The 26,361-nt window shown below is 40.3% G+C and overlaps 1 protein-coding gene across 1 annotated transcript in view; it reads left to right on the forward strand.

Annotated features, from left to right (window-relative positions):
* Positions 1 to 26,361, forward strand: part of ADAMTS12 (ADAM metallopeptidase with thrombospondin type 1 motif 12) — a 161,466-nt gene that overhangs the window by 74,982 nt on the left and 60,123 nt on the right. The window contains exons 4-9 of the mRNA XM_088054251.1: positions 14,988 to 15,184; positions 17,072 to 17,155; positions 18,820 to 18,944; positions 20,127 to 20,276; positions 22,876 to 23,019; positions 23,689 to 23,833. Coding sequence (XP_087910377.1) covers positions 14,988 to 15,184; positions 17,072 to 17,155; positions 18,820 to 18,944; positions 20,127 to 20,276; positions 22,876 to 23,019; positions 23,689 to 23,833 — 845 coding nt within the window. The remainder of the gene's footprint in view (positions 1 to 14,987; positions 15,185 to 17,071; positions 17,156 to 18,819; positions 18,945 to 20,126; positions 20,277 to 22,875; positions 23,020 to 23,688; positions 23,834 to 26,361) is intronic.

The raw sequence follows: 26,361 nt of genomic DNA on the forward strand, positions 1-26,361 counted from the left end.
CTGTACTGCCGAGACTGGAAGAAGGTCGTCCCTGAGTTTCTTGAGATTCTCCTCTATTTTGTTTTGGAAGTTTTGCATATCTGTTCTCACAGTTGCAATTGTTGCCTGCATGGGGCCATGCACGGTATCTGCATATGCTCGAAGCTTCTTCGCCATATCCAGCACAGTCTCCTCCTGGTCATCCCGCTTCATTGTTGCTAAAGCAGAAGCGTATTCTTGTGGCTCAAGTTGAACAAGTTTTCGCCACATCACAGATGTACATGGCACCAAGTCTGGATTTCTAGTACCTAAGTCACCCACAAAGACAATCTCTACTATTGCCATTTCTCTCAAACGCTGAATGCCTTGTTCTATGGTTTTCTAACGAGTTTGCTGTATATAGAGATCGTCTGCACACAGATATCTTTGTGCCACACTTCTTAGGACCCGTTCCCAGAGACTATAAGGGTCAGCCCCCCTCATCATCTCCTGGTCAATAACCGGATCGTGTGACAGGGACCCCAGATGCCTCGCTTCAGTGCCATCCAGAACTGTAGCCTCACCTGCAGCATCCCACAGACGGACTAACTAACTAATTATAGATTCATCAGGTCGTCGAGTGTAATCTTTTCTCAGGCCACGAAGGTCCTTCAGGGAGAAAGGTTCACCAGTGCCTTCTGATTTTTGATCAGTTGCTGGTCTTGAGGGTCCACCCGCATCACCATTATCATCATCTACTGGCCGATTGGTTTTGGTTTTGAATTTCATTCCTCTCGTGGCAGGAGCAACAGATACTGGCTTAGGCTCACTGTCTGGTTTGGCTGCTGGCTTGGCTGCAGCCTGAGTGACTGGGGTAGCTGCTGATTTATCTGCCTGCCCTACAGTATCTAGCACCGTGCAATAAGCATACGCTAGGGCCCAGCTTATTGCAATGATATTTTTCTTCTTAGAATCATCACAGCAATTCTCTTCCAGATATTTCCTTACTTCATCTGGGTTCTGAATTTGTTCACGTGAAAATTCCCAGGCTGGGGGATCAGAAAATTCTTTCAGAGTTCGGCCAATTCTCTCCCATTCTCTACACCAATCAGGATTTCCCACACCTGAGTCTACTTCTGGGGCAGGGGTCTCGTTGGCTCCTCTGGATATCTCAGCCCTCATTCTAGAGAAGTTGCAGACCATATAGAGGAAGCTCAACAGCTGAACTACCAGGAAAGTGACCAGGAATGTGGTATCCTTAACACTCAGGGGAAACTGGATATTCTCAAAGAGGGACATAACAGATTCAAAGGAGAAGGAAAGAAAAGGCTGAAAAGCCTCATCCCCTGGTCTTCCTCTAACAAACTGGGTGCAATTACCAATAAACTCCCAAAATGTGCTACTGGGACTGGGAGGCAGGGTCAGGCGAAGAAACCATAAACCAAACATACCTGACAGAAACTTCAGTAGTTCTATAAACTTCCTATAAATCATTATCACCGAGCCCAGCACAATAACCATTCTAATCCGTGCCCCTCTACTGTGAAAGAGGGCAAAGACAGGTATTAAAACCTCAAAAACTTTTAGGGACCAGGTCCACATGAAGGCCACCACCCCGAGAGAGATTATGTATCCAAACAACATGGCTACTGACTGCTTTATCCCAATACAGAATAAATACAACCAACAATCAGTACAGGTTTTTCCACTTTCTCTTGCCCCACGTTGGGCGCCAAAAAACTGTATTTGTCTTAGTTTAGGGCAAATTAGGAAGGAAAACTTCAAATGGGGATTTCCCCAGGGAAATGCCTCTCCCCACTAACTGGTCCAGGAAAAAGAAAAAATTCTTTAGAAAGAAGTGGAAAAAGCTGTTTATTTAACAGAAATTGAGTAATATTAAATAATAAAACCTCTTGCTGTTCGATGGGATGGCAAATCTAGGAGGAAAAAAAAGTCTTTTTCATGTGGTGTAGCTCGGCTCGCTCAGGTTCTTATCAGTCCCTCCGGCGCTGGAAAGTGCCGGGGCCCAGGCCCCGGTGGGCCACAGGCGTGAGCTCCCGGGGTTTGGCTGGGTGTTCAGTCCAGAGCAGGCTTGCACAGATCCAAGAAAATTGGGAAAAAAACAAACAAAGGTCTAGGGAACTCTTCTGCCTCAGCTAGCTAGAACTAACTAAAAGCCAGAGAGAAGCTCTATCCTGCTGTCTGTCCGTGCTGCAGACACCACAGTCCAGGAGCGGGATGTGTGGGAGTGATTTTTTTCCTTAACACAAACTGCGCGCTTCTTCTTCCTCCTCTCTTGCTCTCAGAGCCAGTCTTAAAGGTGCAGAACTTAATATATAACATAAACCAGACGATTGGGGATACCAGTATCATAAAGTCACCCCAGGACACTGATGTTGTCCCAGCAGGATAGCTCATGCAGGAGTTATTAACCTCTCACCTCAGAGATGCTGTTGGCTGCCTCCCCTGAGATGATGTGATTTATGCTGTTCCTCCCCTTGTTCTTTCCAGGAGTGTACAGGTGCCTCTATCAGATCTCCCCAGCTGCAGCACCAAGCCCCTGCTCTGCTGCTTCAGTATCTGTTGTCTGTGTATGGGGACCTCTTCAGTGGCTCAGTCAGGGGAATGAATTCTTGTGTGCCAAGTTAGAGCAGGAGAGCCTCAACAGTCATCTCTCAAAATGTTGTGAAGCTGGAAAATGTTGTCATCAGGACTTGCTTCTAAGGATGTGTCTAAAATTTTCAAGATGTCATATTAGCGTAATTCATTCTGGTGACTGACCAGCCCCTTCCCTTCTTCAGGGGGGAAGTTCTCATCTGTAAGAGCTGTGCTTTAAGTGCTGATCTTTGTGGCAGAAGCACAGCAGGGTTGAGGCTGAGCCTGAGTCTTTGAAGGCTGTGTTGCTTAGTAACATCATCTGATATGCAAGGTGTTTGGCCTCAGCCAGGGACAAGGAGGCCCCTCAAAATGCTAGCATGTGCTTTCTTTTTTTGGCATACTAGTGTGAGTGGTATTTTAAATACAGTGGAGAAATGGAATGGAAAAAACAACAGCTGGTCCAGAGAGAAGTCAAATAAACTCTGTTGTGTAAGTCCAGAGATAAGAAGGTTATAGCATATGCAGTGTTAATGATCTCATATGAAACCTTGAAGGAACAGCATTTTGGTTCAAGATTAATTCCAGACTGCCTTTCTCTTATTTTCCTTAGTAATCTAAACCAAAACCAAACTAACTAAAAGTCATTATTTAACTATTCTGTTGGTCTTTCTAGAACTGTTTCTCTTTCACATCATAGACATTATACATTAATTTAGTTGGGGTACTTCATACTTCTTGAACTGTGGTTTGAACATTTAAGAGTGAGATGTCAAGTTTCAGGAATTACAGTTGCTATTTTTCATGAGTAATGAACTTCAGTGCAGGGAATGTTTCTTGATGAGGTGCTTTCTTGAGAACGTGGCCTCTGTGTCTGCAGCATACCTCTAGCATGGAGATCTTCAGATAGGTGCAAAAGGATTGAGAAACAGAGAAAATGGAGCACAGAATTTCACTAAGTTGACACCTGCCAGTCAGTGCTATCCCTTTCTCCATCTTCCTTTTAAATTTCATCTCACGTGACAGTACCAAGAGGACTGAACAGCCTACAGTATTTTATGGAAATGTGTATTTATTTTGGGTGTTTCTAAGGCTGGCTGATGGCAAGGATCCAGCCATTCTCTCCAGCTTTCACCCTTGTTTACACAAAATGGCTCATGCTCATCTTGCTCCTCACAGTCCTTTCATAATGAAAATAAATCATGATCGCTTTGAGTGATGTCTGGAAAAAGTGCTGTTTTCTTCATAATTTCAGAAAAAAGCAAGGGAAAAAAAGCAGTTGAAATATAAGTCCTGTACATGTAACGTTACAAATCAAACCTAGGGGCTTTTGCAGTCCATTAGAACAGCTAATTAGTTCTGTTATAAAATAAGTGGCATTACTTATTTGTTTGCTTTGTTAGTTCAGGTAAACAATTTCTGAATATTACTGTGAATAGGCATCTTCAGACTGATTTGTAATTTTTGAGGTTTTTACGTAGCAAAACTCAGTGGTAGTGGGTGAAACGGTAAGAGTTGCTTTTCTTGTAGGCTTGGATCTTGCTACAGAAATTGCTTTGGTACTGCCCTGTTTCTAAATCCTGAGGTGAGAGCAGACAGTGACAGTGACAGACTGGACAGGGTGATGCAGACATAGCTGTCAGATAAAATGTGTCTGCCTGACAGTGCTGGATTACCCTTTGCATTGGAATTGCAGCTTTATTTGCTGTCTAATCACACTATTTGGTCTGGTATGTTCATGGAGGTTGCTGTTTCTTCCAGATCTGCAGAACTTTCTGAGCTTGCAGTTAGCTACTGGCTTGCTGTTTGGCATGAAGAAAACAGGGGAGAGCTGAGCATCCTGCCTGTAGAGAGGGTTGCAGTAGGGGTGCAAAAGTTGCTGTGGGTGAAGGCTGTAGGGAGCACAGCTAAGATAGCTCTGGCAATATGGGAGTCTCAGAAAAGGCTATTTTTCCTTGGTTCTTACACGGAACTGGCACTGTGACCAAAATTCTGTTGTGTTTCAGCCTGTCTCCTGTACCATGTCCACTGTGCCACAACACGTTCTAGTTTGTCCTGTATAAACTTAACTTTTGTGAATTAATAGGCAGGTACAATTTGTGGAATGGGATTTTTGGAGAAATCCTGAGAATGTCAATAACACATAAAAAAGCTAATGTAAGCACCAGATCTCATCTTCGCTTCACTAAAATCCAAGGACACCTGTTTTTCCCACAAGTTTCACAGCATTTGTAAAGCACTGATTACTGTCTTGCTTTCTAGCTTTTAAAATCACGCTCAAGTCCTTTTAGTGCATGCTACCCATTAACTGTGAAAAAATATTTTTGAGAAAACAAATGTGAAAAGGAATGTGTTTATACCCATAAGCTAAATAAAATGCTGAAATGCAGCACTAAAATAAAATCTGGGAATTTGTACAGGGACCCTAATGGACCTTCTGTTCAGCTACTTGGATGATTGAAAAAGTTTTGTTTAAAAGTTATGGGGAGTAGTGTAAATGCTTTATATTTGGCTTTAGAATACATTTCTTCCACCTTCTTGTCCCTCTATGTGTTTTGCTGATGAATTGTATGATATATTTTCTTTGATGTACCATTTGTGCTTCTGCAGCTGACATAGAGAATGCCTTCTGGTAAGTTCTGGAAAAAGCAGGGTTCCGTTTTCTATGTTAATGGACTTTGGATAAGACATTGAAAAAAGGGGAAAGTTTAATCTAGATGATTTTTTTAACATTCAGCTGCCCTTTTGTGTTATAAGTCAGAATTTCAAGGCAGCTTACTGACAATTTTTAAACTATTGATTGTAAGCCCAGGAAATTCTCATTGCCAGTGCTTAGTGAAATAACCCCATATATATTTTAATAGATGCTTTGTTAATTTATATAAGAAAATGCATCCTGACACATTTTTATTTAAAAATTTAGGAACTGAGGTCAGATTATTTCTTAACCAGTCAATTCTGCAGGTCCAAAGACAAACTTCCATCTGAAACCATTTTTTAAAGAACAAATCAATTTTATCTGCTTAATGCTTAGACTTGAAATGATCTATTTCTATTTAGGGCTTCATAACTGGACTACCATGTTATAACTGGTGAACTCTCTCAAATCCATGTGTTTTAATCTGAATTCTTGAATTACTTTCACATCTGAGGGGGTTAGAGTAGATAAGTCTGTCTTCTTGAAATCCACCCAATGTTTTTGTGGTGGCAGTTCCAAAAACATAAGGGGATAACAGTAGGGATAGTTTCAACTAGGCTTCCTAATTCCTTTGCATATGCATATTCAGTAACCTGTCTGTTGACATCTGGAAAGAGATTGTTTGAAATATCATCAAAGCAGTACTTTTTGAAGGCTGAACTAGAAACTATTATTTCTTATAAATGTGAGCATATTTGAATAACTGAATGATAAAATACCCAGAAAATACCAATCCAATGCCAAAATGTGTAGCAGAAACCTGACATGTTAAACATACAGAATAGCTGCAAAACCGGACAGTTTATATGGTGAACATAAAGAGATCATCTTTAATAACTTTGCCTGAGGAATTTTATTTAAAAGTTGCCTCTGGTATTCTCTACAATATATATTCTGGGTCACCATGTAACTTTTAATATGTAAGGTAAGTGCTGAGCTGGCATTTGTTCTCATTGTGAAACACTGTGGATATTCATGTTCGCCACTATTCCCATACAATGAGATCATATTTGTGCTAATCAGTGAAATACTCCAGTATTCTTTGGCATGGCTACCAAGTAGCACACAGCACTCTTTAGCATACATTAAATTTTCTGTCTCTCAATCAGAGTGGCCAGATCCTGACTGCTGGGAGGAATGGCTGGGCTGTTCCTCTGCCATGAAGGTTCACACTGTCACAGCAGGTCTGACAGGCACAGCTGTCTGCTTGCTGGTTTTGACTCTTAGAGCTGTTTGGAGTTTCCTAGGGGATGAGCTGAACAGCACTTTCTGAGCTGTCTTTGACCCAGAATGATTCTGAGCAAAGTGGAGGTGTCAGGGCAGAGAGTGCTGACATCTGAGAGAGTTGGCCTGAAAATGGTGTGAGGGGCTCAGATGTCTGGGCTCCTGAGGGTCACAGCTGAGCTGGAACTTTGCCAAGTATTCAGTGAGGGGAGTTGTTTGATGTTTTGGGAAGGGAAGAGGTGCAGTTAGGGAAGGAGGTGTGGAAGAATGCTGTAAGATTAGGACAAGGAGCAGCTCAGTAGTGGGATGATGTGAAATAGCTTTAGTTCATTAGCTGTGTCTTTCACACACAGTTTCTAACCAAACTGCTGAGATTCAGCTTTTGTGAGGGTGAAGCTATGAGCTGGAGCAGAGTCTCAGCGTGGAGGGAGGCTGCACCTTCTGGGACCACTCAGCAGTCTGGGTAACCACAGCAGTGGTAGCATCTCCCAGCTGTGCTGTGCTGCCTGTGTGTGTTTGCCTCTGACTTCCTTCCTATCCCTCCTGGAGAGGAGGCAGGAGCAGCTGGTCCCAGCTGGCTCTGTACCGATCATTTGCAAGCACAGAGAGATGCAAGTGGCTGATTCTTCTTTATTAACTTGAAGGAAAATGGTGAGCCATTGAGGAGTTCCTGTGGTGCACAGGTTGGGTCTTGGGGACCTGGAGGAGGCCCTTAAATCCACTTAAATTTGTGATTCTGCATGGGGGAGCATAAGCAGGCAAAACAGTGCTGGGCATATGTTAAGATCTGATTAGGGAGAGATGCCTCTGCCCAAATTAAGGTGCAGACAAGACCATATGCTGAAGTTAGCAGTACAGATTTTATTTAACAATGAATGTGAGGTAGAGAAATAGAAGTAGAAGGGGGAGGATGTAGGAGGTTGAGATCAAGCAGAAGACAGTCAACACCTATGCATCAACCTATGGACCACCCCATTGCTCCTTATTCACGTGGTGTCCTGGAGAACCACTTCCATACAGCTCAAGTTCCAAGGAGCCACAAAATGGTCACAAATGGTGTTCCCATAACTTGGGGTGATACATGGATGAGCAGGTGCTTCCTTTTCCACCATTTGCCACAGGAGAAATTTTTGTCCGTATGTGTTAACCAGGGTGTGCTAACCAGATCCTGCTGCCAGGCCTGGAACAGCGCCTTCCTGTTGCAAATTCCTCCCTTCTGTGCTTAGCTCAAGTTCTCACTGTGATGACTTCTCACTGTCTTATGGCAAGTTCCATCTGTGGATTTGACAGTATTTGAGATGGGCACCTGTACTCCTTAAATCCTTAAAACATGCTGGTTTTGGCATGATAAGGATATTACAGGCAGCAAAGTGTGTCTGTGGAGGAAGACCTTCCTTGGTTGTTGCAAGGCTGAAAAGGCCAATATAGTCCCCTTGGGTGTGTGGAGCAGCAGTCTGTCCTCTCCAGGGAGGTGCAGTGATATATTGAGGTGTTTGAAGAGGGCTGTTCTACGATTCTGTGAGCTAAACAAGAAAGCAAGAGGGACCAGAAACCTCTTGTATTTTTTCCATGGGGAAACCCAAGTCCCATTCAGTTCTGCAACAGTTTATCCCTGGTCAAATCACAGGAAACCTGGCTGAGGATGGACCAAGGAAGTGTGGAAGAAAGCACATTACAGTCCAGAGGAGAGAATTATGCTGTCATACCTGCCTTCTTTGCTGTTCTTCAGCTTCTGGTTCTGTTGGGAACAGAACAAAATGGTTCTTCATATTAGAATTTGATAGATATCAGTATCATATAGACCTTGGTGTTTGATAAAAGTGGAACTGCTGATTTCTGAAGTAAAATATTTTCACAAGGAAATGCCCAAGTTTACTTAGAATCCTTGAATCAAATGTGATTATTCTCAGGTATTCTTTCATGCGGGGATGACTGCTAATATTTACTGGGTTTAGATTCAATTGTGAACTTCCCTATGTGAGCCCGAATACTGTAATTTGCCCAAGTTGCTTTTGTGCAAGAGGAATGACTCCTCCCCAGTCCCTGTGGCACAGCACCCAGCCTGCTGCTGCAAGCACAAACTTAATAAAGCCAGGAAGCCCCTTTTGAGCTGCCTCTAGTTCCTTTAGAGTCTGGTTGCAATCTTCTGTAAACCCCATTCTCTCTTGTCTGAACCACCTGCAAAGGGCAAACCTTCCATGTGAAGCATTCACAGTGCTCAAATCCTCGGAATTACAATTCTTAGTAGTCCTTTCCTGTCCTTTGCTTCTTCCAGCATAATTAGGGTTTTTTTTCTGGCACCTTTCCTTGCATTGGTGCTCTGTCCATCATTCCTACAGTCTTGCCAGCTCTTGGAGCTTGGCATTAGGGCAGCCTGCAATGAGTGCCTTTGTGAAAATCACTTAAATGACTTTAAAGAGCTAATGGGCACTCCAGAGACCTGTGCTGCCAATTCCTGAATCCTGCTGGTTTGTAACTCTCTTCCTGTCCATGAAGCCCATAAAACATGTACCCTTTGAACATTTCAGCACTTCATTTCACTGCTGAGTTCTGTAGTGCCCAGCACAAACTTACCTGCAGCATTCAAGCTAAGGGAACAGAGTCACAGGATCATTTAGGTTGGAAGAGACCTCTGAGATCATTGAGTCCAGCTGTTATCCCAACACTGCCAAGTCCACCATCTCTCTAAGTGCCACATCTTTTAAATACCTCTGGGAATTCTGATTCCACTGCTGCCCTGGGCAGTGTCTTCCAGTGCCTGGCATGCCTTTTGGAGAACTTGTCCCTAATACCCAACCTGAACCTCTGGCTCAACTTGAGGCCATTTCCTCTCATCCTGTCCCTAGTTCCCTGGGAGAGGAGACCACCTCCCACCTGGCTGCACCCTCCTGCCGAGGAGTTGTAAAAAGTGATCAGGTCCCCCCTGAGCCTTCTTTACTCTAGGATAAACACCACCAGCTCCCTCAGCTGCTCCTCATCACACCTGTGCTCCAGAGCCTTCTCCTGCCCCATTGCCCTTCTCTGGACACTCTCCAGCACCCCAGTGTCTTTGTTGAAATGTATAAGACATTGTAGCCTTTTAGCGTTGTTCTTGGTCCTGACTGCAGCTGGTTGCTGACCTCTGATTGCCAGCATGTAACCAGTTTGGATTTTTTTTCATTATTATGTGAATTAAATTTATGAAACATTAATTTTTTGAACAAAACTGTGGAACATAAATTCTTGGTGCCTGATTTGAGAGCTTCTGGATACTATTTGGAAAACCAAACCAAAAAATCAGGTCAACATTGACAATGTAGACAACAAGATATCACTCTAAGGTTTTTTGCATTATTTTTGTGTGAATGAATTTAAAGAGCAACATAAAAAAATAAATATTATTAATAAAGTGCATGTGTTTTAATTCTCATTTTCATCATAATGGTACCCCAAAACTGCATTTCTCTATTATTTTTAGGTTAGCAGTTCTTAAATTATTTGGTAAGCGACATTATTACATAGACATAATTCATTGTAATCTGCATAATTCAATTTATAATCTGCAAATTTGTTTCACAGTGAATGTATTCTGTTTTAGATGATACTTATTTTTCTTTAAATTATAACAGAATTGTGCTGCAAGTTAAATTGTATTCAGATGCCATTTTATCAAGAGCTAGATTAATTCATAGAAATGTCACCTTATTCTTCTAATCAATTACATTAATGTTTTCACCAAAATAAAAGGCACAAGACACTAAAGTTGCCAAGTGAATGAACATGGAAAGTTCAAATTACATGGAGTAATGTACTCCTAGGAAAACATCTGACACAGCTATAATTTTTAATTGTCCCTTACTGACTTGGCTTCAATTCCTGGGTAAAAAAATAAGAACATTCAGGCAGAAGGACAGTCATTGAGGCAAAACACTGGCAACTTCAGGTATATGTCTCCCACTACATTGTTCTCTGTGTACCTCCTGATGCCCAGCACATCTGTCATTCCATCTTTACAGCCTGAGTGGTAATGATCAGCAGACATTCAGCAGCAGTATCTGATTAAGTGCATCAGTCAAGACAGGTCCAATTTTAGCTTCACTCTACTTCAGAGTGGTGTGACTTCACTGTTTGATATGCCACATTTCTGACAGCAGGAATGTCAAAGTTAAACAAACCTTGCTGAGTTGTAATCTTTCTTTCTCTGTGCTTGTTTTTGCTGGGACATGGGGGTTGTCAGCATGGGCTTGTATGTGATTAAGTTGTTGTAATAGTTTCCTGTGTGAACACTTCTTCACACTCAGAAAGCATTTGTGTGACTTAGCTTGGCCTGTTTTAGAAATGCTTATAAAAAGAGCTGTTTTGGTTATCTGTCCAGTTTTAAATTCACAGAATTGCTTTGTTTTTTTTACAAGAGTTTTCCCATTTTAGCATGTGAGTCTTTACTCTCACATTGTCATCATCCAGACTTCGTTTTATCTGTTTATAAGTAGATCCTGTGTGTACAAAGCTACCACGTTTATTTCAGGAGGGGTAGTTAGAACAGGGGAAGAGGATTTCTTACTGCATTTGATTTGTAAAAAATTAGTAAATTATTGCAATAGACCAGCTATGAAAGTTGTTCACTTATGAGTGAAAGAGAATACTGCTTGTGCAGTGGTTGTGTTTCAACACAAGTTGTTGACCTCTTGAAAAACTCTCCCCTAAACAGTATAATTTTGTTAATACTTAAACTAACAGCATGCCTTAGAACAAAGTGAAGGTTTTTGGAAGAGTCATAATGTAGCAAGTTACATGAACAGTGTGGAATTTATTCGTCTAGCATATTCACACCTCCTGTCTGGGGCTGTAGTATTTTGACTGTGAACATTACAGAGTGGCAAAAATGACAGAGCTCTTGCGCAGAGAGAAGGGAGCTGAGAGTAGAAAGTGAGGACACAAATCAATGCTGCTATATTTTGTGTGACAGTCTTCAGTTGTAGAGTTCTCCTCTACAACTCAGTCATTCTCCTCTTCTGGGAACTTCCAGACATTTTCACCTTGCTTCTGCAAAGCCCTGTGTACCTCCAAAGATGTTGAAAGCTGGCTATGTGTAGTTAGCACCCTGAGATCCCCTTGCACACAGTACTGTATGCTGCACTCTTCCTTGAGCAACACCAGCAGGAAACAAAAGCAGGAAAAAACATTTTCTGTGGAAATCTCAGATAATGCCTTTAAGTGAGGTGAGTCATGTTTGCTCTTTAAGGGAGTTTGGAGTGGTGGAAGGCAAGCAGAAATTAACTGCTTAACAGTCAAGCTCATTTTGAATGGATGAGTTGTTCAAAGTGAAGAAGAACTTATGTGGGGTTTTTTTAGAGGTGAGATCATTGATAGTTAAAGATAGAAAGCTCTTTCTTAAAAAGGACTGGTAAAGAATGTTGTCACCTGATGAAAAATTAAATAGATTTGTTAGAGGGTAGAACTTTTCTTTCATATACAGAATCCATATGGCTTTAAACTGTCCTGAAGAAATTTGTGGAAGATTGTTTTTTTCTTATATGGTTGAATCTTACAGATAACTTAAAATCTTTCCTAGTAGCTGAAAATTAAGGGTCTTTTATGTTGTTAGTCAAGTAGGATTTCTGGGTAGTTTCAAGGGATATTTTTATTTTCACTAAAAACAATTTGGAATTTGATCTTAAAACTCAGCCATTTTGCTGAAGTTTATCAGCCATTTCTGTCTAGAAGTTGATGAAATGTTGTCATCTACACCATTTCTTCTTGTGCAGTCAAATGTCTGGATATTACGTATCTATGTTGGGACATGGTATGTTACTTGTTGGGCTGAATCAGTTTTTCTAATGAAAGCTTCACATCTGCAAAATTATCTCCCACAACAGCTAGAAACTTCTGAGTATTGCTGCTTGCATTTTATGCAGTTTGTTACATGAATCTCTTACCAACCTTGTGTTCATTTAGTCTTAGACTGTCCTGGCTACTCTCTCAGCACTGCATTCCTTTTCTGTTCCTAAGGACTCCAGCATTATACCTATCTCTGTTATCCCTCTTCTTCAGAAATGCATGGAAGCCCTCAGAGTAGGACTATGCCTTTCTCTCTTCAGTTCCTTGTGGAATGAGCTGTGCTCAGCAGTTATGATGGAAGAGAGACTTTGCTCAGCCTGTGTTCCTAGTCTCAAGTCATTCCTCACTTCTTGGATAGTCCTGAACTGGTAGGCTTCCAATCAAGTCAAGTCAAATCATGCCTGGACGACAGGGTGCTTGTGTTTATCAGTAAATCTGAAATCACTAGTAGCATTTTACTCACTGAAAGTAAAAGCAAGGTAAGGTTATTTAACTTCACTGTTAGATGGTTAAAAGAGACAGTTGAAATTTGGAGAGACATAAAAGCAGAACTGTACTTTGTGGCTGCCTGTATTTTAGCCTGTATTTAGCCTGTATTATGTGGCTCCAAGAGGTTATCCATCTCTGTTTTGTCTAACTAAAGAAACTGCCAGGAGACTTCACACAGTGGGGATCCAGTCCTTAGATGTCACCTGTCCAGGTGATGTACCCTGTACAGGAAGTTGTCCATCACTGAGGAGAGTTTTTCGGCAGAATCCTTTGGCTATCTGGCCTTCATTTTCACCTTTTCTCAGATTTTTGTACATTACAGAGCCTCATGCTTAACCAGAACTCCAGACTTTTCCCTGAGGGTTGTTCACCACTGCAGTCTCTATGACTTTAAACATTTTTACCTCCAGTGCTATCAGCTGCCCAGACAACTAGCAATACTTTTTGCTAGCTGTAAACAGAAAACCTGACAGCTGGCCTGAGGTTTTATTTGGCCATAAACAAAGCACTTAACCAGCAGTCTGAATGGAGTTTTTTGTTCAGATAGCTGTGGGAAAGTTTTTTCTCAGCACAAAACCCTTAAAAATTTAGATAATGAGAACTGTGCTTCATAGAAATAAGAATGCTGAAAACCGTGGAAATGTGCAAGGGAGGTTAATGAATACCAGCTCATAAATAGCCCCTCGTTGAGTTGCTGGAACTGAACAAAGATTGAGGGAGACAGCTGGAGTGGTGCTGCTGTGTGGGTTAGCGGGGTTAGGGTACAGGTGATAGCAATGATAGCTCATTGCTGTTGTGTATAGCACACTTGTGCGTGGTGGCTCAGTTCTAAATGTGTCTGGTCCTATTCTGTTTATTAATGTGGCATATTTCAATTGTACACATTATGTGTTACCTGGATTGAGGCATCTTTCAGGCTGACGTCAGAGAACGCACTTCTGAAAACCTGAATATATAAACCAAGATACTTACCATCTTTTAGACCAAGAGATACACACATCTGGTGGTGGTGCCACATTTTGTTAGGTACACAAGATACCATGATTATTCTGTCTGCCCTTGGGTCTAAAGGGCAAACAGCTCATTCATGATGAAGGTGTAGCTGGTGTGAACACAAGGCTTGGGACCCAGCTGCCAGGTTGTCCATTCTTCAAGGGCAGAGTGTCTGGGTAACTGCTCCTCAGCCCTGGGTACTGCAGGATGTGGAGGTAATGCTGGATACCTGTCCCCTGCCACACAGCCATGGAGGTGATGCTGGAAAGGCTGCAAGCACTTGGAGTGTCTTTCTGGCCTACAGATGTGTCCCATCTGGAATTAGGACATCCTCTTTCATGAGTGAGAAGACAAGGGACTACTGCAATACATGTAACAGAAACAAGTGCTCCTGATCCTTGGTAGGACTCAAGAAATGCCACCACTCTAGAAGCATTTCTCAGGTTATGGTTTGGAAGTTGCTGTCAAACTGGCATCTCGTCTGCTTTTCAGGCCCTGCATTATTTAAGTCTCTGGTATTTCCCTGGTAACATGTACAGCTGGCATTCAAAGCTAGAGTGAGTGGAGATGCATTAGCCCCACTGAACACAGTACAAGGTTGCTAGCAGCCCTGCAGAGCAAAGACTTCTTTCTGAAAAGCAACAGATCCCAAAATTACAGTAGAAGCAGTGTCTGTCCTGTCATCAGGCAGGATGGCTGCCCTGCTGGTATTTAGATGACACCTGCTGGTCAAGTGTCCCCATTTGTCAGGGATGTTCTCCATGCACAGAACAAGGCATTCTTGGATGTGCCACAGCACTAGACTTAATGTGCCGTCCTGATGAGAAAATGAGCTGCCTGTGAAGAAAGCATATCCCTTAAACTATCATCTGGTGTCATTAGGGAGGTTAGAGCCAAACAACAGGAGAAAAACTCCTTGAAAAGGGCATCCCCAATTCAATTTTTTTAAGCTTGGCTCTGTCTCACAATGTAATCCCTTGTGTTTGAGTGGGGTGACTTTTTGATGCGTGTTTAATCCATCTCAGGAAATTCAGAACTTCACTGGACAGGGCCCTTAGCAATCTGGTGTCACTTTGGAGTTACCCCTGCAGTGGGTAAGGTGGGTGGCAGCCAGAAGAGTCACTTCCAGCTAATATCATCCTTGTAAGTGTTACAGCCATACAGTTCAAGCTTGAAAATGTGTTCAAGACAGCATTATTTTTTACTCTTCCAGATACCCAGAGCTTTTTCAAACAGCAGCAGCATCGGAGGGAGAGATGGGAACAAAACCATGCAGCTGCCAGAAGGGTTTCTCGGCGCTCTGTCAGCAAGGAGCGATGGGTGGAGACGCTTGTGGTTGCAGACAGTAAAATGGTTGAATATCATGGAAGTGACCATGTGGAGTCATATATCCTCACTATAATGAATATGGTATGTACAATATTTCAGGTTTTTTAGATAGATGAATGAAGTAAGTCTGAATTTGATTATGCTGCTGTTCTTCTGACAGGTCTGCAGCATTGCTCATGGAGAAAAATGTAGTATCATTAATATATATGATTTGAAACTCTGCATTTTTAAGTATTTTTTACCTCGTATTTTATATAGGCACAATTTTTCTCTGGATTTATGTGAGAGAAGTCCCATAGCTATAAATTCTAGCACTAGATTTTTTTCCACTGAAATTCTCTGTCTCCCTTGCAACCTCTTGCTCAGTGGTGATTTCAGATTTTTGGCTATGGCATAGAGAAATTCTACAGGTTTTATGCATATGAATTCTTTCACACGTGTGCGGATGAGAAAGGCACACAGGAGCCTTCTGGAAATCGTAGTACCTTTGCAAAAGCTAAAAAAACAACTAACAGCTTGTTACTGTTTTGGTCACAAATCCAAACAGCAATGTATGAGTTATTATGAATCAAGTCAACTGTCCCAGTTGAAGCCAATACAACTGTTTTTCCAGATAAGTATTCTTGGAGTGCAGAGTTCACACTGGGATAAAGAAAAATTGAACTTTTGGCAAGTTTCAAAATATAAGCTGTTCTGGGAAAAGCCATAGCATCTGCCCATGGATATGTCTTCTGTTATTAATACCTGTTATCAATATTATGTGTGTCATGGTAGATACTGAGCTTGAGAGTATATTGAGGATGTGTTCTGCATGGTTATCATGAAAATATACAATATATGTGGAAGTAATCAGGGTGTAATTCTGTCCATGGTGACTGGTCTGTCTCTACAGTGCATTCCCAGCTGTGTCCCAAGCAGTCTGACTTCCTGCTGAGGCAATGGGCCTGAGTAAACAGGTACAAAGGTTGTTCAAGCACGTGAGGTTTTATCCACACAGGGGAAAATGCTTGGAATAAAACCCAGTCATTATCAGGTTCAGGAACAAACAAGACTCGACATTTTCTCTGCAGTCTGACCTTAGATATTATGGTTACTTAAAATGTTTCAGTTTTCAGTAGAGTACCTGGAAAAAGATCCATACCCAAATCAGACCTCTGTAAACACAGTATCTACTTCATTTTGGTATTTTCTCCTTTAGTGGTCTTCTCCATTACAGTTTTGACCTGAAGGCAATCCATTTTGTTCATTCATATTTCCTGTGATAGGTGGCATAGGTCACATATATAGATATGTATAGATAGGTTGTGATTATCTTCTGCTCTGATTCCTTTTCCTCCTGCCTAATTCAACATTGTGATGATGTTTATAACAATTGGGTCACATTTTTGCAGAGTTCAGTTCTTGTTCTTTTTATGTGGAGTCTTTTTTGAATGGAGTCATTATCTTTGCTATTGTTCTTATCATCCTCTCCTGTACTCTGAAAACACAAGAGTAGCCATCATTCAACTAATTTCTCTTTGCTTAGTACTAACTAAATTTTGCTTTTTTGTGACAAAATCCTGTTCATTTAAAACAGGATGATTTGATATGCTGGTTTATTTGCACCCTGAGTGCACCTCTCCATCAGTGTTGTATGACTGTAGATGTGCTCTTTTCTGCTAGTGTTTTAATGAACTCAGAAAATTTTAAAGGGAAATAATGTAACATTTTTGGCTTTTCACTTCATGTTTGGGCTTTTTCTCTTTAGCTTAGTAACTTTTGCCAAGTGCTGTATCACCATTCATTTGGCAGTGTTAGGTAGCTGTAATATTTATTGCATTTCAGTAAACCTTCAATGATTCAAGAATTTAGAATAATCAGAACAAAACTCAGATCAACATTGTGCTAGAAGTAAATGTATTTTCTCTTCGAAATTGTGTTCTGCTATAGAGGAATCAGTTAATCTTACGTCTCCTGGTTCTGGCATAGGTCACAGGGCTGTTCCATGATCCAAGCATTGGCAATGCAATTCACATTGTGCTGGTCCGGCTCATCCTCTTTGAGGAAGTGGAGGTAAGGTTTTTATTGACCTCCAAATATCACTTACAAATCTTTTGGGTTCAATGCATTGAGCTGTAATCTTATTTGCTTAAAATCACGTTTTAAACTTACTCTGTTATTAACCTTTAACATGTCTAGTTTTAGACTAAATGCTGCCCCAGATAGCAAAGTATTTTAGCTGATGACTTCAGGTATTTCTGCATAAAATTACATAGGAAAATGTAATTAAAACAGGCAGATTAAGAATGGGGAAATGGAATCTCCCTCCATGTCAGAAGAACATGGGATGCCAAAGAAGACTAGATGAGAAACAGAAACTACACATCAACATTCAGGATTTAATTTTCTGATATCGTCTGACATGTATTACGAGCTGTAGCACTATGCTATTTGCAGTTCTCTGAAGAGGTAAATCTCTTAATGTGCAGTTCAAATACATATTTTTATTTTAAAATCTCTTTGAAACAAAGAAAAATGAGGACAAAGTAAATGTTAATTGCTGTAATTGGCTGTATAGTGGTAGTTTCCAATGTCTCTGTTTCACAAATATGTTACTATGTGCTTAAATACACGCTGATTGTCATGATTTTATGGTTATTTTTTAAATGCTGTGCATGATATAGCTAGCTCTGACCAGAGAAACACTTTAAAGGGATTTTCTCAGTGGCTTAAAATTTATAACCACAAGCCAGATGGTTCCAGTGCTATTGAAGGCACTACACCAAACCTCAAGGCTATGTCTTCAGAAATATTTGTTGGGATAGAGCCTGCCCAAATAGCTCTCAGTGTAATTATAAGTGGGACAAAAGCTTGAGCTTGCACCTAAGCAGAACAATTAGTACCTGAGATCCAGTATGACCTCCAGTTAACTGTATCTGCTAAACTTCTGTGACTGTTTGGATAAAAAGCGTGGATTCCTGTTCAGTCAAGGAATAGCAATGTTGGAAGTAACAGTGTTAAATACCTTTTGAAATTTGTTTTTAAGTTCTCCAGAAATAACTGTCTGGTGACAGTTAATCCCATACTTCGATGCTTGTTAAAAATGAAGCAAACTGAGGCAAGATAAAGTGAGTGTCCAAGACCAGAAATTAGAAAATTCAGTTTTGGATGAATTTATTTTGCATACTTTTTATTTAAATTTTTCAGTAATTTGCATGTGAACCATATCATAATAAGTTGAGGAAGAAACATTTATGACTGCATTGTTTCTCTTTGGAATTGAAAAATATTGTGAAATAAATACTCTGTTAGAAGCATAATTGTTGTCTGAATATGACAGTGTTCACATAACATTGGAAAACAAATTCGATCACAAAGTCCCAGAATAAGTAATCTTCACCTTCTCTTCAGCAGAAAATTTGATTTCAAGAGAATATAAAATGTTTTAAAGTTTCAGTTTAGTGTTGGATCTTATGAATCTCATTTATCAAAATGTATGTATAGTTCTGCATTTTGTAATTTTTCCTTTAGCTGGACCAATTACAGAAATGTCAGCATTTTAACTTAATATTCAATGTTAGATAAATAGGTGTCATTGCTCCTAATGATGGCTCTAGCTTTAGGCAAAAGCATAATCGATTACATTTATACTACCCATTTTCACAACTGACTTCACTGAAGTGTTACTGCAATGCAGTGTGGTCTTTACAGTAATATATTCCTTCATTTCCCATTAGCAAGGCTTGAAGATAGTGCACCATGCTGATAAGACATTAGCCAGCTTCTGCAAGTGGCAGAAGAGTGTCAATCCCAAGAGTGATGTCAACCCCACACACCATGATGTGGCTGTCCTTCTTACCAGGTATGACAGCAGTGACTGACTGTTGTTCAGTTGCATTTCTTTGGTGATGATATTTCCTTTATAGGCTCATGCCGTTGCTTAATTCATCCTGCACACAGCTCAGAAACGTGGTCAAAGTATTTATGACACTATGTGTGCACAGGGGTTAGAGATGCATCTTAGTCACAAAACAGAGATTTTTGGGTCCCGAGAGATGAGCAGTTTCTGCAGCTCAGGTCATTTTCCCCACTTGATCCTGTCTCATTTTGTGCTCAGTGATTGCTCTATTCTTCTTTGAGACAATATACCAAAACAAGGTAGCATGTAGATGAACAGCTCCTGAAGAAATGTGCAGGGGCAGCTCAGAAAGGAAGAGCATTGTGCAAACATGGTGCCATTCATTTTTAAGCTTTAAAACATACGATTTTAAAATATCTCCTTATTTAAGGAGACACAAAATATTTTTAATGTCCAAGCAAGGGAGGAACGGAAAAGTTGAAAGTGAGGTTGTCTGAGGCTATGGAGGGAATTTATGTCATGGCATGAAATGGGACTTCTGCAGGTCTGTAAAAATTGATTCAGTCTTCACACAGGTGGCAGAAAGTTTTGGATCTGTGATCTAAAAAACCCAGTCCTCGGCTGAAGTCTGTCAGGCAAAAATAAAAACCAGCCTGAAACACCCCTCAAGGGGCTCAGCAAAAAAAGAGTCACAGAGTCATTAGGTTGGAAAAGACCTCCAAGATTATTGAGTGCAACCTTTGACCATTCCCCACCTTCTCAACCTTTTCTCAGTCAAAAATCTTAAAGTAAGAATGTGAAGTCTGACAATGATGTGAGATTTAACTTGTCAAATATAAAGCACTCAGTTCACCTGAATGAAGCTGAGCTATGGTGACTTTGATAAACCATGCTTTAAAATGCTGTTAGATGTGGAGGTTCTAAAACTTTGACTTGTGTGAGTTGACAATAAGTGTATATATCTAGGCACTACAGCCACATATATACTGGCTACAAATTATGGCAGTATGATAGTAGTAGAACAAGTGCATGTTGTTCTGTACATGTTTGTAAAAGACTTACCCCTATGATTTATTTAAAATGCGAATTAGCACATTTTAAGATGGAAGCTTGCTAACCAGTGTCAGTGACAATCTGCAGTTGGTTTTAAGGGCTTTAAATGGCACATCTCTTTTGTGATTCTAGAAAGGACATTTGTGCTGGCATGAACCGTCCCTGTGAAACCCTGGGCCTGTCTCACCTGTCAGGCATGTGTCAGCCTCACAGGAGCTGCAACATCAATGAGGACTCTGGCCTTCCCTTGGCTTTCACTATTGCTCATGAACTTGGACACAGGTACAGGGAAGGGGGAACTTGTCTGACTCTGATTTGTTACTTGCATGTTAATACTCAAATTGTGAGACAGAAACGAAACCAAAAGTGAGTTAATGTTTCTGCTATTAAATCAAAACTTAATTCAAAGCAAAGAAATAAGAAATAAATTCCTAAGCCATTGACCTGTGTTTTACATACAATTATTCAGTATGTCAGGATGGAATAAGTAAGCTACGAAGAAGCAGCACGCAGTCGTGCTAGTTTTTCCTAACATGTGCTACATTTCTGTGCAATTACTTTAGATAAACTCCAGGTCAATCCTGGAGATTTACAGAACATTTACAGAAAACAAACCTGTCTCATTATGTCTTGGCATTTCAGTAGTGCAGATTAGCTGGAAAACATTTTTAACTCATATAGTGAAACTCATAGAGAAAAACATAAATTTATCTTATAATAGATTGTATGTATGTATGTATGTATGTATTTATTTATTTATTTATATGAACCAGTAAAATCTTTTTTGGGCATTCTTAGTAAGTGGTATTTTCTGTATAATACTGCTATTGTGGGTACCCTTAAGTCAAGGTAAATAAAGTTCCTGGATATTTAGTTTTAGACATGGTTAATTTTTTGTTATTTTTTTAATAATTTCATATTTTTTTTTAAACTAAATTTGTCAGAACTTTAGATTTTGAACTGTTTTGGTTGGTTAGATGGTTTATTAACTTCCTTAAAAAAAGGGTTTTTTGAAACTGTTTTGGTGCATCTCTTCTCCTCAGGGCAGAGCGTTATCTCATGGATACTCTGGTTTGACTGTAATGCCTGCACTTTTCAACTGGACTGTGTTGCTTGCCTAAAGCACATGTTCATTGTTATATCTAGAATCACATTAATTTCACTGTGCACCCAGCTACCAATCAGGATGGAGTCTCTGTTTCCTGATAGGATATAATGATGATGATGATGATGATGATGATGATGATGATGATGATGATGATGATGATGATGATGATGGCAATAAGCCTGTTGCCCATTAATTGGCCACTCCTTATTCAGCCTCTCCATTGCCAGAAAGGAAGTATAAGTATATAAGTATAAGTAAATGCTGAAATCACTATGATTGGATCTGGGTGCTGTGGCTTTAAGTATTTTGGTCCCCATAGCCTGTTGCTGGCAGGGAGCTGTTTTCATTCACACTAATGATCTGAAGAGACTTCTTCCCCATAGATTGATCCATGTGTGACCTTCTCCTCGTCTAGCCTGGCTGGCTGGTGACTCTGGGACCTTTGGGTGCTGTGAGACTCAGAACTGCTGTACTTGCCCTTGCAGGAGTGGTGCAGGGCCTTTCCTTAAGGACTGTCTCCATAAGGAATGTTGTATACTGTAGGGTTTGTTGTCACCCTGTTAACCTCAAGCCAGGTTAGTGTACGCACATTGAGAAGTTCAGGTATAGATAAGTTTGTAAGAACAGATAAACAAAAAATAAGAAGACAGACATGCTCCTATGCCTTAGATGAATGCCAAAAGTCAGCTCTTCCCCACACTGTCCCTCCAGATGTTTGCAGCCTTAGGATTCAACAAATTCTCTTTGTGGGAAAGAGCCTGTCAGAAAGGGGTGATCCTTGCATTTATGCTTCTGACTCATTACTGGAATTGATTCTGACTGAAATTAGCTCTGCTTTCAGAACTTTTGAGTCATGATACGATTACATTTTTGAGAAACACGGTCTTAATTAATTTGAACACACTTTATCTGATTTGTGACTGAATCATGACCTGAGTAAGCTCTCACTGCTCTTAGGACTTACATCTTAACATCTTCAGATGTTAACAATGTAGGTGTCAACATCTTCATATATCAATAATATTTGTATGTTATAATCCTTACACTGAGGTGATGAAGAGGCATGTGAATTTATTCAGTTGAATCCCATCCAAACTTTTGTGTTTATGACTTCTGCAAGCTGTTGAATAAAAAAATTTCTCAGCAAGTCAGAGATGCTGGAGAGAACCTGCTATGGAGATCTGTTTGTATAGATTGATAAAATTAAATAAGATGAAAGAATAGAGGTTGGAGGCACATTCACTGAACATTCAGTAATTTTGTAAACCATATCTCTGGTGCAGTCTATCAAAAGTTCTGTAAATAAAAAATCAGTAGAGACTTAATTATAAGAGAGTCTAAGACAGAATGTAACAAAGCCTCATCTTAGTCAAAGTGGTGTTAAGTTTGGTTTTAAGAGTTAGGAAGGAGTCTTAGCTGTAACAGCTGTAACATAACCTTTAGGTTTAAACTGTGACTTCTGCCCCAACTATGCACTAGTGTTTGGACTTCCTTAAAAGTACACAAATATAGTCTATGACAGTCTGTTCTTTATTTTGTGCAGGGCAATATTGCTGTGTATAACAGACATGTTTGAAATCCTGTGGGGTTGTGTATTTTTCATAGATTTGGGGTCATATGTTCTATGTGTGCATTTTCTTTTAGTAAAAATATGACTACAGCTCTGCAGGGGAGGAAGCAATGTAAGTGTCTTTAACCAGAGTGGAACCTGTAGATAGGTGTTGTGGTACAGAGAACCAGCTGGAATTTTTAGATGTTGTTTTTTATATCTAGTTTTGGAATCCAGCATGACGGAAAGGAGAATGACTGTGAGCCTGCTGGAAAGCGCCCATATATTATGTCCCGACAGTTGCAGTATGATCCCACTCCACTCACCTGGTCACAGTGCAGCAAGGAGTACATCACACGGTTCCTCGAGTGAGTGATCAGGTTGTAGCATTTGCCTAAATTGAGCACGACTGTACTGGAGTTTAAAGTACATCTTCTATTATTGTTCTGATAATTGCAGGGGGTTTTACTGTGCTTGAGTTAATTTCCAGGGGGACATACCCCTGTCCTGTTGCTTACTTATTTGGGAAAAGCTCTGTATAGTCTTGTAGTCTGGAAGTGAACTCAAGTCTTGTCATATTGGCTTGGCTTTGGTGCAATCTGAAGCTTTTTGCAGTTTCCAGGAGGAAAGAAGTCTTTCCATCAAGGGCACTGACAGAACTTCATAGACTTTGCCTTTGGCCACAGTGCCATGTGTTTGGCTTCAGTGACTATAGTTCAAGTCTGTTCCATTCTTTTTAGGAGCAGTAACCAGAGACTTTGGGGCCTCTTGAAGCCACTCTGCAAACCATACTGAGCTCATGATACTTTTGCTTTGACAAGCTGTGTTTTGCCATTTTAAAACCGTCTCTTGCTTGACAGAGTAACTACTTTGTTTGTAGCATTTCAGCATAATTTGGCTGGAATCTAGAAGTATTATTTACATGGGCCATAATCAAAATTATCCATAAAAAACAGATACTAAAATCTGTATAGAAATGTAAAAAAAACCTGTGGTGGTAGGGAGTTTTCTTAAATACAGAAATTTTTGTCTTTCAGTCGCGGTTGGGGATTCTGTCTGGATGACATCCCTCAAAAAGAAGTTCTGAAGTCCCCAGTCATTGCTCCTGGTGTGATTTATGATGTGCACCACCAATGTCAGCTTCAGTATGGTTCCAATGCTACATTCTGTGAAGATGTGGATGTAAGTGCTGAATGTTTTTCTTTATTCTCCTAGTAAGAATTCCAAGTTCTTGAGCAGCATGGAAATGTATTCAGTGCACCTCATTTACAAGTGCATGTTTAGAGTCTCATAGGCTAGATGTGCAGTGCCTAACACACTTAATTCTGCATATTCTGGAAGCAGGTTGGTTACACTGTTTACCTTGTATTTCACAAGATCTTTGCTGGATCTTAACCATATCTATGATTAGGTGCTGTCCTTCAGCAGTGGAGTCATTTTGGTTTAAAACTTATAATACTAATTCTTAGGTAAATGATTAATGCAACATAAGTCAAATGTTAAAATATTCTTCAGCCTTATGCTTTCAATTGATCAGATCATTCTGGGAACTAATCTTCAGTTCCAGGAAGTTTGCGGAAGAAATTAGGGTTGTGTTCTCTTCCCATACATCCTGATTTTTCCCACTCTTTATGATCTAACAAACAAAATAATATTTCAGTCCCTATGGAAAGTAATTATTTTGAAAACCCAATATTTTTGCGTGGAACATTAGATATTTATGCAGAAGGGGATAATTCATAGAGTACCCTGTGTCTGTCTCACAGCATAGCAAAACAGTATTGTGGGGAGATGCAAGGGAGCAGTGTAGTCACAGCAACCCTCACAAGATCATGGAGCCCTGCAGAGTAACAGGTTGTGTTAGCTAAAGTACATTTGGTATGGTATTTTACTGGTACCTAGAATGTTCTGAGCTCTTTGGGTCTGTACAGCATTTTTATACATAGAACAGCTCAGAAACAGTGCTTCCAAGTGCTAACCCAGCTAAGTGATCAATCCTATCTTTTGAGCAGCAGTGTTCAGTAAATACTGGAGACAGCACGCAGCCCACTGGCCCTGTCAAACACAGATGTGTTTTGGCTACTGGCAGTGCTGGTATGAACACAGCTGTGGACTGGGCACTCTGATGTTGACTGTTTATTCCATTCAGATAATTGTGTGTATCTCCATCTACCCTTCTCTTAGATAAAGTATTTCTCATTAATCTTCTCAACCTTAATAGATAATATGATTACCAGCATTGAACTACAACTGCTGAATCTGAAGAAGGTATTGAAAGATTGCTTTCATTACCTGCTGTTACAGTTTCCTTAGTTACTGTAATTTGTCTGTTGGTACAGATAGAAAATTAGGATGTAATTTCCCAGTATTGGCTCAGTCTGTCTCTCCTTGAGTTTTAACCTAATAGGCCTTTACATTTGCATCTCCTGATTAACCAATTTCGCAGCTAGACACATGTCAGAAAATTAATTGGTATCATCTCATTTTGCATTTTTCTGAAAGGCCTGTATTTTGTTGGTAGTTGCACAGGCAGGAGATGGAATTGTGAACAGCAGAGTCAACCTGGAATGTTGAATCATCAGTCTTTTTTGTCATTTTGTCTAAGAGGTCTGACTCTTTTTTTGTCTTTCCTCTGTTTACTTAACCTTGCACACTGACAAGCTGCTTTTGTTTTGTACATTTTAATGTCTGACTAAATTTGATCCACAGATCCTTTCTGAGAGAACAATCTGCATTTAGCTGAAGATACCCTGGGGTTCAGTGATTACACTTAGCAAAAATGGATAATTATAGTTCAGATAGCAAATTCTATGAAGCACTTAGGCAGCAAGTGTCCTGTGAAGTATATAAATATTTTCCCTCTAATAAGGTAAAGAAAAGCAAAATATGTATTAGATGGAGGAGTTTTCCAAGTCATAGTTAGACCCATAGCTTCCTACAGAACAGCCTGTAGGAGATCAGAGCACTCATTCCCTTTCCACTGGCTTCAGTGAAACTGAGTTTTTGTGGATTCAAGTTTCTTTAAGGCACAGACCCTATTCTCATCTGTTGGGTGGAAAGTGTATATCATACTGCTCATGAAAAGAAAACCCACTTGCTTTGCAGCGAGTCCATAGCAGAGTCAAGAATTTCTGCATTTTACCTCCAAAGGCATGCAGTACATACAGCATCCTCGCATGCTGCTGTTGTTTCAGTATTCCTAGAGAGGGAAAACAGTTCTGGGACATGGAGATCAATATGGAAAAATCCTTGCGAAGCTAAAGAGTTCCCTCTGTGAATTCTTGACTTTGAAATCTCTGGGTGCACCTAATAAAAAAAATAAACTGCCAATGAAAAGCTGTGTTTGTTTTCTGTGCCAGTTTCTCTGACATCTGAGGTATGGTGCAAGAGTACACTTTATACACTAAAACCACAAAATATATTCTATGTACAAGAGTAAAAATAAAGGATGACTTTCATAAAGAGAGAAAATTAATCAGCCAGAGCACTTGGGTAGCTCTCCCTTAAGAACCTGTCAATGATGGCTTCACAAGGCCTTCATAAGGAGTGCTACCCTTGAACTATAAACAGAGATCTGCAGAACGATGTTTGTCTAGTGTACATTGCCCAGAAACAGTGAACCAAGATGCAGAGGTCCAGACATTGTATTCCAGCTGGAGTGCTGGACTGCTTTGAGGTGTTTCCTGCCATCAGCTTTTTTCTGGTGCTCT

This window comes from Pseudopodoces humilis, chromosome 4, assembly GCF_049639895.1.
Source record: "Pseudopodoces humilis isolate 2021_Gansu_Grassland_sample_001 chromosome 4, ASM4963989v1, whole genome shotgun sequence".
Lineage (NCBI taxonomy): Eukaryota > Metazoa > Chordata > Aves > Passeriformes > Paridae > Pseudopodoces > Pseudopodoces humilis.